We start from the raw sequence: 14327 nt of genomic DNA, 5'->3' as shown, positions 1-14327 counted from the left end.
AGGGGCAGATAAGGGGGATTTATACTGTATGGATGCTGCTAAGGGGCATTATACTGTTTGGGCAGCTGTGAGGGCATTATAGTGTATTGTGGCAGCTAAGGGGGCATTATAGTGTATGGTGGTAGCTATGGGGCATTATACTGTATGGGGAAATCTGTAGGGGCATTATACTGTATGGGGCAGCTGTGGGGGCATTATACTGTATGGGAGCATCTGTATGGGCATTATACTGTATGGGAGTATCTGTATGGGGACATTATACTGTATGGGGGCATTATACTGTATGGGGGCATCTCTATGGGCATACTGTATGAGGCAGCTATGGGGGCATTATACTGTATGGGGCAGCTATGGGGGCATTATACTGTATGGGTGCATCTGTATGGGCATTATACTGTGTGGGGGCAGCTATTTGCCATGATAATGTGTGGGTAGAAGCTGGTGTGGGGATTGGGTGGGATTTGAGGCGTGGCTTAAAATGGAAATTTGCCGTGGCAAGCTACGCGCGCCGCAGTGGTTGTCCCTCTTTGCGATATAAAGTTAGGAGGTATGCTCATCGTACCACACATTTCTACATTCCCCCATCATGTAATATTACAGAATATCATTATAAAATAATCTCATGCTAAACTGGTGTATCTATGCCTATCATGTGTGATACTGTCTGCTGAGCCTGTATCTAAGCTGATCAAGTGTAATACTGTCTGATAAGCTGGTGTATCTAAGCCTATCATGTGTGATGAGCCGCTGTATCTAATCCTATAATGTGTGATACTGTCTGCTGAACCAGTGTATCTAATCCTATCATGTGAGATACTGTTTTGGAGATGTCCACACCACTACATTCCCCATCATCAAATATTACTGACATCCTAGCAGTGCGTTGACACTGATGAGGATAAGATCCAGAAAGTGTTCCCCAGATCAGCATTTATATACTGAGAGTCACAACCGAAAGACAGACGCTTCACAATGCAATCTGGGGAAGCAGTCAGCCCGTAAAATATGAATGAGGATGTATAATTTACTGCCCGATGACCTTTTCAGCCCCTTGTACAATCGGCTGCGGAGGAAACTGGGAGAGACTGCTAAATTATAGGTTGTGTTTCCAAATGCATTACCTATGAGAGAGCGCTAGAAAAACCACTACACGGAAAAAGTGGGCGACCTGTCTATCCTGTTAAATCAGCCATAGTCAGACTGGTTGCCATGTATAACAATATTGTCTTTTCGTAGGGAGCATTAAGATGTTAACGATCCGTTTACAACATTATGTACTGAAAGTAGTACATGTCATCACGTAATAAGAATACAAGATCCGTCAACAGCAGCTTGCTGACAGTTTCTATGCAAAACAGTCCTTAGAAAAAAAACAACAGGAAAAAATAAATAATAAAAAATTATATATATATTCACTGAAAGAGTTGTCAACCAGGACAACCATCTCCAGCATCCCACAGACGGGAGCACTAGGTGAACCCAATATCCCTGGCCCCTGGCATCCGCCCTCCTGTATGACAACGATGCATTATCTGATTGTATAGTGTAATGTTTGACAAGTTTTATCAGAGCTGAATCTACAAGAAATAAAGGTCGGCGGCTTGTGTGTAATCTTTATAGTTCTGTTTCTACACAACGAAGGTTTGTGGATCATAAAATGCCTCATAGTTGCTGTAAAGAGGGTGTATATCACTACAGGATGTCTTGTCCAGAATATTTGTTATCCTGGCCATATATGTACTTTCCTACAACTTTCTATTAGACTTTGTGTTTCAATTCTACTCCATTTTCAAGATCTCTACTTGCTGTTAGTGAATGCAAACTTTTTTGTTGACTACGAAACCCAAACTGACCTAATACTTCACACAGGTGAGGGGTTTGCAATCATTGTTTCCATTCAAAAAAATCCTCTAAAAGCTGTACTGTCTGCACTCTAGGCTGATACATTTTACCTGCACTGATACATTGTAGCAAACTTGCAAAAAAAAAAAAAAGATCAATCTTTACCTGTACATAGGAATGACAAATATTCAGGCACATTATTGTATGTTAATACATAACGGATCAGATGTGTTAACGGCTGATTAAACAATTTTCGTCTGGCGCCGCTTATCTTCATATCATATTCGTCCCACTTGCAATTCAGGACCAGATATCCCTCACAGTAACAAAACATATCGCACTCACCTCATGCTTGTTCCGGGACACAGAGTTGGGGTCAATGCAGCCGAGAGATAAGTTGGGCAGAACGTGGTTCAGTATTTTAGCCGCAAACACCTGTCGAGAAGAGATATATATATGTATATATATAATACATATATAAGGTGTGATGTCCACACTGTATAAGGTCCTACAATTTTATTTTTTTGCCACTTACTATAAATGAGGAAAACCATGTAAAAAAAACTACGTAAAAACATTTCCTGGAATTATGGCAAATGTGGATATTTGACACGTGGTTTTGCTGCGGCATCAATACCAGCTTGTGTGAACGCACCCTAAAGGGGTCGCTGGATTGGAAAACCCCCACCTATGTGAAAGGTCTCAGGTGCAGAGCAAGATACTAACTCAAAAGTAGCGCCATTCCCCTCCCTTTCCCATAAATAGGTGTTTTCTAACGTTAAAGTGATTGTTTGACCACAAGGGGTCCCCCTGCTTGGGATCCCCTTTATGAGCCGCAGCAGAGAGCCAATAAGTAAAAGCAGCTTCCATTCCGGCAGACCCGGCCCACCCATGTCTTACATGGTCGGCTGTTCATTTGAATGGTCCGCATGTAATATTACATTTACTGGATTTGACATAATGACCCCTCAGGAGCGCTGCGGAGCGACTCACCTTGAATGATGTGGCTGATTCGGGATTTGGTAAAACCAATGGGGAAATCAAGATCAGACCAGAAAACTCTGCCGTCCTCTCGTTGGCCATTAAAATGCTAATTGCACCACCCTGAAAGAAAATAAATATATATATCACCCGGAAAATACTTTGTGGGAGCACAATTTGTAAGTGACCCTATAAATCTATCAGGACTTGTAGGACCTTTGGCAGAGGTACAGCTTGTAGTGCCAGTTTCCCCCCTCCAAACGTGACATGCTGTTTATAGTACTTTGGTCCTCTTATGTGGCTGTGGGGTCTGTGGCCTCCTTTACACCAGGGCCCGAGAGTCAATGCAATCTCTATGTAGGTTCTGACCATTAAGGGGTTGTGACCCAGCTTTACTAGACTCCTGAACAACCCATTTGTCTAGCTATGCAGCAATATGTGAGTAAGGATGTATCACTGCATGACTAGGCAGACTTTCTGTTCAGGATTCTGGGAAAGATGGGTGACAATTCATCTATGATGCTGGTCAGGGCTGGACAGAGACAAAAAAGCAGCCCTGGCACACAAGCCCCAGCAGCCAACACACTCTGTCTAAAGCCAGCCCTGGCCCTAAGCCCCCCAAGTCACAGCGCACAGCATAACGTCAGTCGATTCTGGTCGAAGTGATTTCTGTTGAATGTCAGATTACGCACTTTTTTATGAGGTGGAGATGCGTTCCGGTGGAGCAGCGAGCTCACAGCTTATGTGCTCAACATTCAGCTATCCCACTTCCCCATAGAGCAACACCTATGGGGTGACGGAACGTGATACTTGATATTTGATTGAGTGATGAGTATATTGCTGAAATCTGCAATAATGTTCTGTAAAAGAGAACTGGTTCAGCTGCATAAGTAACTTTCTTATGCAGCAACCTCCTCACTACACCACCTCCACCCAGCAAGGTCTCCTCTCAGACAAGGCCACACTTCAGGAACTGAACCAGGGTCCACACAGAAGACACTGCTTAAGCACCAGACCACCAGCTCAGGCCGATCACCGAGCTTTCTTATTGTCCCCATAAGACCAAATGTAAACGTCACTTCCAGCAGGAATAAGAACATGACATCTTTAGAAGAATTTGTTGCCAACAGTTGAAAGCAGAGGTAGTGCACTGGTAAAGATCTCTGCTTAGAACATTGAGGCGTGAGGGCCACGTGGGTTCTATCCCTAGGCTCTCCAGCCTTAAAAGCAGATAACCCCCAAGCCCCTGTGCTATCATGTCGCAATGTCATCCCAAGTTTTTCTTGTTGAAGGTCTGATTACCCGTTTTTAAAAGAGGTGAAAAATGTGTCTGTGTAAGGCTGCTGTGCAGCTAGCTCACAGCTTGCATGATCTGAGTTGAGTGCAGGCATCACTTCTGTACAATGTGGGTTCTAATCCCCACATTGTCCTCCTGGTGACCTTGGGCTGCTTCCCCTTTCCCAAAGTGCCACCTATGGAGTGATGGATTATGATACCTGTTTGAGTGATGAGTATATTGCTGAAATCTGTAATAATCTACTACATAAATACAGCTGTCTCAAAAGAGACAGCTGCATAAGTAACTTTCTTTACATAATTAACTTTCTTATGCAGAAACAATCTCACTGCACTGCCTCCACACCACTATAAAGACCACCCAGCAATGTACCATTTGGGACAATCAACAAATCAGGATTTGAACCAGGAGTTGCACAGAAGACACTCACTTTTTAGACACCACTTAATCACTACAACACCAGCTCACATTGGCATCTTCGCTTTCTTATTGTCCCCATAAGACCAAATGAAATCATTACTTCCAGCAGGAATAAGAACATGTCAACTTTGGAAGAGTTTGTGGCTGGCTCTCAACAGCAGAGGTAGTGCACTGGTAATGTTCTCTGCTGATAAACTAGAAGTGTCAGGGATGTGTTGGTTCTATTCCCAGGATCTGCTCCTTGTGTCTCAGTTTTGAAAGTCTTTCACCAGTGCAGGTTCACAAGGTGAGGCATCTTTTTAACTGAGAAATGTGTTGTCCTGTAGAGCATCAGCCGCTTGCCAAAATTGTTGTAAAAACGTCAACAAGCAATAAACTTGTATAAGTGAGGAGACCACCATCTACCACACAAGCAGCATGCAGGTAGCTTTGAACGTAGTGACATGGGATAACTCCATAGCAAACCAGGCCTAGGCACGTAAGCCCCAAGCCACTACACTGTCACGCTGCTGCCCTCCCCAATGTGATCTAAAGTTTTTCTTGTTGAAGGTTCGATTACCCGTTTTTAAAGGAGGTTAAAAATGTGTCCTTGTAAGGCTGCCGTGCAGCTAGCGTGATCTGAGTTGAGTGCAGGAATCACTTCTGTACAATGTGGGTTCTAATCCCCATGTTGTCCTCCTTGGGCTGCTCCCCTTTTCCCAAAGTGCCATCTATGGAGTGATGAGTATATTGCTGAAATCTGTAATATTCTACTACATAAATACAGCCATTTTGGACAATGCACACATCAGGGGCTGCACAGAAGACACTCACCATTCAGACACCACCAGCTCACATTGGCATCTTAGCTTTCTTATTGTCCCCATAAGACCAAATGAAATGTATACCTGTTTGAGTGATGAGTATGTTGCTGAAATCTGCAATAATCTTCTATATAAGTGCATCAGTCTCAAAAGAGACAGCTGCATAAGTAACTTTCTTCATATAAGTATATTATCACACTGCACTGCCTTCACACCACTATAAACACCACAATGCAGAGCTCCCTTTTAGACAAGACCACACACTAGGACTTGAACCAGAGGCTGCACAGAAGACACTCACTGTTTAGGGTACAGTTTAAGCACCAGACCACCAGCTCAGGTTGATCTCTGAGCTTTCTTATTGTTCCCATAAGTCCAAATGTAATCGTCGCTTCCAGCAGGAATAAGAACATGTCATCTTTGGAAGAATTTGCACCTGGCCCTTGACACTAGACGTAGTGCGCTGGTAAAGTTCTCTGCTAATAAATTAGGAGTGAGGAACGTGTGGGTTCTATCCCTGGGATCTCCTCCTTTGAAGGCCTTTCACCTGTGCAGGTTCACAAGGCGAGGCATCCTTTTAAAATAGAAATGCATTGCCCTGTTGAGCGTCAGCCGCTTGCCAAAATTGCTGTCACCCTTAACCACAAGCAGCAAACTCATATAAGTAAGGAGAACGCCACCTATCATACAAGCTTCACACATGGGCGAAATCCAAAGCAAACCTGGCCTAGGCCCTTAAGCCCCAAACCACTGCATGGTCATGCCCCAATGTGATCTAAAGTTTCTCTTCATGAAAGTCCACTCACCTTTTTTTTTTTTTTTTTTTAAAGAGGTGAAAAATATGACCCCCATGAAGCTGCTGTGCAGTGGGCTCACAGCTTACTTGATCTGAGTTGAGCCCAGGAATTGCTTCTGTACAATGTGGGTTCTAACCCCAATGTTGTCCTCCTGGTGATCATGGGCAGCTCCCCCCTTTCCCAAAGTATCAACTATTGAGTGATGAATAACTGTTTGAGTGATGAGTATATTGCACACACACACACACACACACACACACATCTTAAAAGAGACAGCTGTATAAGTAACTTTCTTATGCAGCAACAATGGCACTGCGCTGCCTCCACACCACTATAAACACCACCCAGCAGAGTTCCCATTTGGACAAGGCCACACATCAGGATTTGAACATGGAAGACACTCACTGTTTAGACACTACTTAATCACAACACCGCATGGATTGTGCTCAGTTTGGTCTCTTATCCCTTTTATTGTCTCCACAAGACCAAATGTAATCATCACTTCCAGCAGGAATAAGAACATGTCATCTTTGGGAGAATTTTCAGCCGGCTCTCGACAGCAGAGGTAAGACACTGGTAAAGTTATCTGCTGATGAATTAGATGAGTCAGGAACATACAGGTTTTATTCTCAGGATCTCCTCCTAGAAAGCCCTTCACCTGTGCAGGTTCGCGAGGCATTCATTTAAAAGAGAAATGCATTGCCCTGTTGAGCGCCAGCCGCTTGCCAAAATTGTCAGGAAAACGTTGCACACCTTTAAGCACAAGCAGCAAACTCATATAAGGAGGCCGCCACCTACCACACAAGTTGCATGCAGCAAACCCAGGTACATGGGTTAACACTGTAGTGTTCCTGAACTCAGCACTCTAGCCCCAAGCCCCCCAGTCACAGCCCCCCAGTCACAGCGCTCTCATGATGTGGTCAAAAGTGACTTCTGTTGAAAGTCAGATTACCGCGCTTTTTTAATGAGGCGAGAAATGTGATCAGGTGGAGCCGTCGTCCTGCAGCTTATGTGTTCAGACACAACAGTAAATGCCACTAACACCTTATTAGTAAAACACTTTAGCACCAGCAGTTGAGATAGATATTCGCAGGACTGACGGGCTTTTTTTTATAATGTATATTTCTTGTTAAAGAATGGCAGACGGAGACATCAGGTCTCCCCAGGAGCGCTTCTAAGGGGTGAAGGAACCTCAATATAAATCAAGTAGAAAAATAAATGACAATTAAATTACAAAGACGTGATATTTTGGTTTTCGTTTTAAGACGATCTTGACAGAGAAAATATAAAGCAGGAACATTTTTATTATTTTTACATGGAAAGAAACCAAACAACAGGAGGCAGATGATGATTTTAGGCCCAGCTCCGAGCAGTAAAGCTCATGTAAAGTGAATCTGGTCCTGTCCGTCCCCCAATCACCTTCATTTATTAACCCTTCTTCTCCACACTGTAGAGTATATATTTATGCTTCTTATTCTTACTAAAGATATTGTACAAATATTATACAAGAGAACGGGGTCAGTGACATCTAGAGAAGCCAGGAGCTCATTAAAGGGGTTTTCCACCTTCTGACAACTGATGACCTGTCCACCGGATAGATCATCAGTACATGATCTGTGGGGGTCCGACCCCCCCGCCCCCGCACAGATCAGCTGGTCCGGTGCCTCCGTACACTGGACTTACATGTTGGAAGCAGTTGGCTCCGGTCACGGAATAGCAGCCGAGCTTCTGCAGCACGGCCGCTATGCTATGTACAGTGCCAACTGCTTCCTGCTCCGTACATCACATTATGTGCCATAACATCTGGTGCCCGCAGGCCACTGGAGCGGTTTAACGGTGGGGTGTCCAGGTGCCGGACCCGCACCGATGATATACTGATGAACTGTCCCGTGGATAGGTCATCAGTTGTCAGAAGGTGGAAAACCCCTTTAACGGATTATGTCTAAACCAGCATTCTGTACCTCTTGTTATTGCCGGGTCACCATAGATGACACATCTGACAACAGTTTTGAGACCGACACAGATTTAGGTTTTCACAAAGTTTTCTGCTTCAGGGTTTTTAGATCTTTTAGTCGGATGTTTCTCTGGTTACTGAAGTACAATTATAAACATTTCATACGTTTTTAAACTTTTGACAAATACATCAAATTTATGCAGAGGCTCAATACTTACAGTGTTGACCCTTGTTTTTCAGGACTTCGGCAATTCGCTCTGCCATGCTGGATGTCAGCTTTTGGGCCAAATCCTGACTGATGACCAATTCTTACCTAATCATTGCCTTGTGATATGGACCATCATGCTGGAAATAGCATTGTTCATCACCAAATTGCTCCTAGGTGGTCGGGAGAAGTTGCTCCCGGGCGGTCGGGAGAAGTTGCTCCCGGGCGGTGGGGAGAAGTTGCTCCCGGGTAGTTGGGAGAAGTTGCTCCTGGGTGGTTGGGAGAAGTTGCTCTTGGAGGATGCTTAGATACCATTCTTCATTCATGGTAGTGTTTTTAGGCAAAGTTGAGCCCACTCCCTTGGATGAAAAGCAACCCCACACATGAATGGTCTCAGGATGCTTTACTGTTGGCATGATGCAGAACTCATGGTAGCGCCCACACTTTCTTCTCTTGACAATCATTCTTCCAAATGTCCCAAACAGTCTGAAGGCGGCTTCATCAGAGAAAATAACTTTACCCCAGTCCTCTGCAATCCAATCCCGGTACTTCCTGCAGAGGACTGTCCTCAATGTTTTTCTTGGAGAGAAGTGGCTTCTTTGCTGCCCTCCTTAACACCAGGCCGGCCTCCATAAGCCTTCACCTCACTGTGCGTGCAGATGCACCGACACCTGCCTGCTGCCATTCCTGAGCATGCTCTGCACTGGTGGTGAACCGATCCCGTAGCTTTATCCTCTTTAGGAGACGGTCCTGGCACTTGCTGGACTTTCTTGGCTGCCCTGAAGCTTCTTCACAGCAATCGAACCTCTCTCCTTGAAGTTATTGATGATCCGATAAATGGTTAAAGGGGTTTTCCCAGCAGGGACATTTATGACATCTCCACATTATAGGTCATAAATGTCAGATAGACTGGGACCCGCACCTATCTCTAGAACGGGGCCCCCTAAACATCGTTCTACCGCTCTCTGTGTTACAGCTGAATGAGGTGAATTCCGACCATACAAAAAAGGTTATATGGTCTTGAGTTACAAAAACAGCGTATCTCGCGGAGCTGAGCTGTTTCTGTAAGTCCCATAAAACGGAATGGTAGTTACGGAAACAGCTTAGCTCGCATGCTACGCTGCTTACGTAACTGGCATTCACTACTATGGGAGTTACGGAAACAGCTCAGCTCAGCGAGCTACGCTGTTTTCTTCTTCATGGTCGAAAATCACACGCATTAGCCACATCACAGATCGGAAGACAGAAAACAGATAGAACGAAGAATATACGAGAAGAAAACTCAAGGACTTTATATTTTCTGGTGATTTTAAAAAGGTATTCCCATCTAAGTCAAGTCTCAAACGCGTGGGTCCCTGGATGTTAGAGAACGGGGGTCCCTGACCTGCCGCATCCAAGCAGAGAGTATATGGAGAGGTGGCTGTGCGTGTGTGCGGCTCTCTATTTACTTCTATGGGATTTACAGAAACAGCTGAGCAACAGCCGGGACCCCCGTTCTACATTCCATGAATATCGGAGATGAGAATACCGCTTACATAAAAAATTATATATATATTTTTTTAAAGGGGAAGTGCTTTGTAAGTAGACAAGGACACAATTGTGAGAAGATTGGGGTCAGTGTATAAATGTGGGAATGCTGAAAGTGTCTCCTACTGGAGCATTTATTATTCTGTATTATAGGGTTACTTTGTAGAATTCCATAGGGTATTTCTGGTATAGGCGGCCGCTGATAGGGCTCAAGCAACAGAACTCGAGTCCAAGTCATCTTACACGCCCGATCACCCACACATTATTAATTAATAGACCTGTCAGAGCTCTTGTATCTTTAACATTTTGTTAGAACACATTGAGGCTCCCTCACCCCAAGAGCAGCCGTAATAATCCAAATGAATGGGAATATGGAGGATTATCCCTATCCCAAATAGTGTGCACCCTCAAAAGGTGCTGTAAACTCCTAAAGGGCGTGTGGGGGTTCTGGTATTATGTATAATAAAAATGTTTCAAGATCTCTGCTTGCTATCATTGAATGAAAATATTCGCTGACTATATCCAGTGGTTGAAAACCTGTCCTAAACTAGTTCAGCTCACACAGCTGCAGGCCTCGTTATAAGAGCTCTAGGCCCCATGCACACGTCCGTAGATTTCATCCATCCGTAAATACCGTCCGTACATATGGATCCGTAGTCCTTTATAGTCATCCGTAAATCATCTGCATATACGGAACGTTGTCCGTAAATACGGTCCGTATTGCATCCATATTTACGGATCCATAAAAAAAAACATGTAGGCATCTCGGCTAATCTTCTGGAATCGCATAGCAACACTTCCGTAATTACGGACGGCTACACATCCATAGCCGTCCGTAATTACGGAAGCGTCAATGTACTTCTATGGGTAGTTCGTGCCGTAATTATGGACAAAAAAAAGGACATGTTCTATCATTTCTACGGCACGGACACCCATCCGTAAAAATCCGGAAAGGTGTCCGTAGCCCATAGAAGTGAATGGGTCTGTATTTATGGATGAAAAATACGGTCGTGTGCATGGGGCCTTAGGGTGTATTCAGACGGTGGAGTGCAAAAGTACAAAAACGCACTCCAAAAACGCGTGTGGTTTTACCGTGAATCCCGTGGGAAATCACGGTAACAACGCACACGGTTTTGCAGTGCGGTATTTGGCCGTGCGGCAAAAAGCGCAAAAAAAACGCACCATGTGAATACACCCCTAGGCAGGGTTCACACTGTGCGTTTTTGTTGCTTTTTTTAGCATGCATGTTTTTGTTTTGGTAGAGATATTCCAAATCTCTCAATGGGAGTTCATCAACTAAAGCAAAAAAACGAATGCTAAAAAAAAAAAAAAAAATTAAAATGCTCAGTGTGAACCCAGCCTTATACCCAATGAGCTGTGTGAGCAGGACATAATCAGGACGGATTCGTCTACATTGTGCGGGGGTCTTACCATGGAGTGTCCACAGATGAACATAGGCAGGTCTGGAAAGTCTTTCCTCACAAGGTCCACGTGCTGAAGGCCGTCCCTGACATAAATCTGGAAATCGGACACAATCATCCTCTCCCCTTCGCTCTGACCATGGCCGACTGTATAGGAAACAAATACAAAAATATGTAAAAAGATTCTAACAGTTCCATATAAAACCATCAATAAAAAGCCTCAGTAAATATAAGCCCTTCTGGGAAAGCTGAGTGACATCCAACATGGCCGCCATTCCCACAGAGTACCCAGTCTATTGATTCATGACTGGCAAATCTGTGATACACCCCTGTTCCTGCGTCATTCAGCCGGCTCCAGGTGTATCTGTGCCCTTGGGTGACAGTCACAGTGGGCTTCCTGCTAATACCACCCTTGTCTTGCGTGCGGCTTGTTTGCCCCTGAAGCCCAGTGGGCCCTGTTATCTGCCCAGGTAGGCTCGAGGCTGACGCCGACCCTGCCAAGTGGATTTGTGTTCAGGTGACCCCACCTGTGGGAGTTGTAATGACAACCATAATGGTTACCACTCAGCTTTCCCAATTTCTGAATGGCAAATTTCTCCAGTTATGCAGCCGTATTGGTGTAGGGAGATGCACACCCGGGCAGATATGGTGCTCAGTGTCTGATGGGAGTTGCTGGGTGAAGTGAATTGTATGTAAATTGGTGTGAAGAAAAATAAGGGCTCATTCAGACGGGCGTATATGTAGTCCGTGTGACGGGCGTTAAAACAACGGCCGTCATGAGTACTCACGTACTTCAATGGGGCCGTTCACATGACCCTTGTTTCAATAGAGCATGTGAAGGGTCCGTGAAACAAAAATAGGACATGTCCTATTTTTTTGCGCTTCACGCATCACTCCATAGACTTTAGTCTACGGGGGATTCGTGATAACGCGTCCCGCACAAGGGCAGCACGTCCGAGGCTGGCTATGTTCGTCTGAATGTAGCCTAAGATAAACTTGTATTGCAGGATTTTCTCTTATTTCCATCTGACACCTGCTGCAGTCCTGAAAATCGAAACCCTCCTGCCAAAAACAAGAGAGTTGGCATAGAAGGAGCAAAGTAATTCTCCCCAAATAAGGTCAGGAATTTCACGTTTTCAGATAAAAAAAATAAGGTTTTATAAAAAGCGCAAAGTAAAAGTGGCCTAAGGAATATACACAATCTTATGTCCTTAAAGGGGTATTTCCAAATCAAACATTTATAACCCATCCACGGGATAAATGTCTGATAGATGTGGTTCACTCTAGGACCTGCACCTATCACCAGATTGGGGGTCAACCGTCCCCCGTCCCGACTGATGAGGAAGCTGCCGACAGTCGCCCCCTGGCGGGAAATGAATGGAGAGGTAGCAGCGCATGTGCATGGTTCCCTCCATTCATTTTTATGGGAGCGAGACCCGCACTTATCAGACATTTATGGCTTATCTTGTGGATATGTCATAAATGTCTATGATGGGAAAACCCCTCTAAAAACAAAGCTGAAAAGTGGTTTATTAAGGTAAAGTCAAATGCTATAAAAAAATCCCTTTCATCTGGAATCTAATAGTCAGTTAAATCCAATAATCTAGAAATTCTGATAATCCGAAGTTACACAATGAACTCAGTAATAAACAGTATACAGTAAACTCCTCAGCTCCCCCTAGTGGTTAGTGCAAGCAGTAAGAATTTTATCATTTAACTCTACATATATGCAGGGGATTTGCAGACAAGCTACGAGCGCTATCAAGATATATTAAGAAATTATTCAGAAGTTTGGAACTATAATGATGTTAAAAGTGGAAGATTTAAATTTACCTAGGGATCTTTGGATTCGGAGTTCATAAAAATCCAGAATTACATCCCCAGTACATCATATGAACTCTATGTTAAGTGAAAACAGTTACCGCTAATTTCCCATTTTCAGTTTTTGATGAAAGTTTTGACAACTTCTGTAAATATTCAGTGGTAAACCTTACACCTGCAAAATCTATAACGAGAGATGATAAGTATGTGCTAATTAATACGCAGCGCCCGCCGGGGCCTAGACTGCAAATTAGCTAGAAGTTACAATTCTTTTGCTAGGAATGATGGTGAAATCACATATACGTTTCCTATTCTATATAAACATGAGTTATATAAAAGTCACCCAGCTTTTCCAACATCCAAATGACAAATCGACCTAATTATATGGGGTCATATCCCCATATTTGCCATTCAGGACTCTAATAAAGCTAGGTGACAACCCCTGTGGGAGCGATCTGTCAGCCATATTGGCTGTCACTTTGTTTTCCCGAGAAATAGATAGAACTAAGAAACAGCTGAATAGATTTTTTTGCAACATACTGTAAAGAGAGAATTGGATTTGGATAAAAACCTATCAGGGCGGGTGGCACCTATACCCAGACAGCAGTAAGAGGGAATGGAGTCTTCATACCCTCCAGTCTTGCAGAAGTTGGCATGCTGTATCTGCTGCAGGGAATCAAGGTCCTGAATTTTGGAACCATGATAAAAAAAAAATCAGGAAAATGATTTTATGTCCCTAATGCTATATTCATTTCTCCCGACCCCATATAGAATAAACTCGCACATTCGGCCCAGTTGGGAATGTTTACTTCATTGGGGAGAGGGGAATAAGCAGCTGCTGGACACCTCTGGCAGCGGCTTATCTCCTGCAGCACCGGGAATGGGGAAATCCATCCTGCCCGATCCTTCTTTACCCCGAAATCTGCCATCGGGGGTTGTTGACCAATCCCAACTTTGACCAAATGTGTATGGCCACCTTTAGGGACAATAGATTTTTACTGGACCTGTACAGGCTGAATCTCAAACATAATTTTTTTTTATTTTTTTTACAGATAGACGTTTCTGGTTAAACATTGAGCGACGCCGGTAAATAAACGACAGGATCTTAAGTCAGAAATGACCTTGAATCTGAATGTTTACAAGAAATTACAAATGCCTCCCGGTTCCCACCAAAGTCTTTTTGAAGAATGTTTTTGTGTTTGTGTGCTTCTATTTTTAACTGATATAAACTGTTTCTACAGCTGATGCAAAAACTTGGG

The 14327-nt window shown here is 43.9% G+C and overlaps 1 protein-coding gene across 2 annotated transcripts in view; it reads right to left on the bottom strand.

Annotated features, from left to right (window-relative positions):
• Window positions 1–14327, bottom strand: part of MGLL (monoglyceride lipase) — a 71266-nt gene that overhangs the window by 11085 nt on the left and 45854 nt on the right. For both annotated transcript variants that reach the window (XM_075831788.1, XM_075831787.1), the window contains exons 4-6: window positions 11258–11394; window positions 2836–2946; window positions 2188–2277 (exon numbers count right to left, since the gene is read on the bottom strand). In XM_075831788.1, the coding sequence (XP_075687903.1) occupies window positions 2188–2277; window positions 2836–2946; window positions 11258–11394 (338 nt within the window). The remainder of the gene's footprint in view (window positions 1–2187; window positions 2278–2835; window positions 2947–11257; window positions 11395–14327) is intronic.

The sequence above is a fragment of the Rhinoderma darwinii genome, chromosome 7, assembly GCF_050947455.1.
Source record: "Rhinoderma darwinii isolate aRhiDar2 chromosome 7, aRhiDar2.hap1, whole genome shotgun sequence".
NCBI lineage: Eukaryota > Metazoa > Chordata > Amphibia > Anura > Rhinodermatidae > Rhinoderma > Rhinoderma darwinii.
The sequence above is the reverse complement of the archived record's forward strand: the minus strand, read 5'-3'. Positions and strand labels throughout refer to the sequence as shown.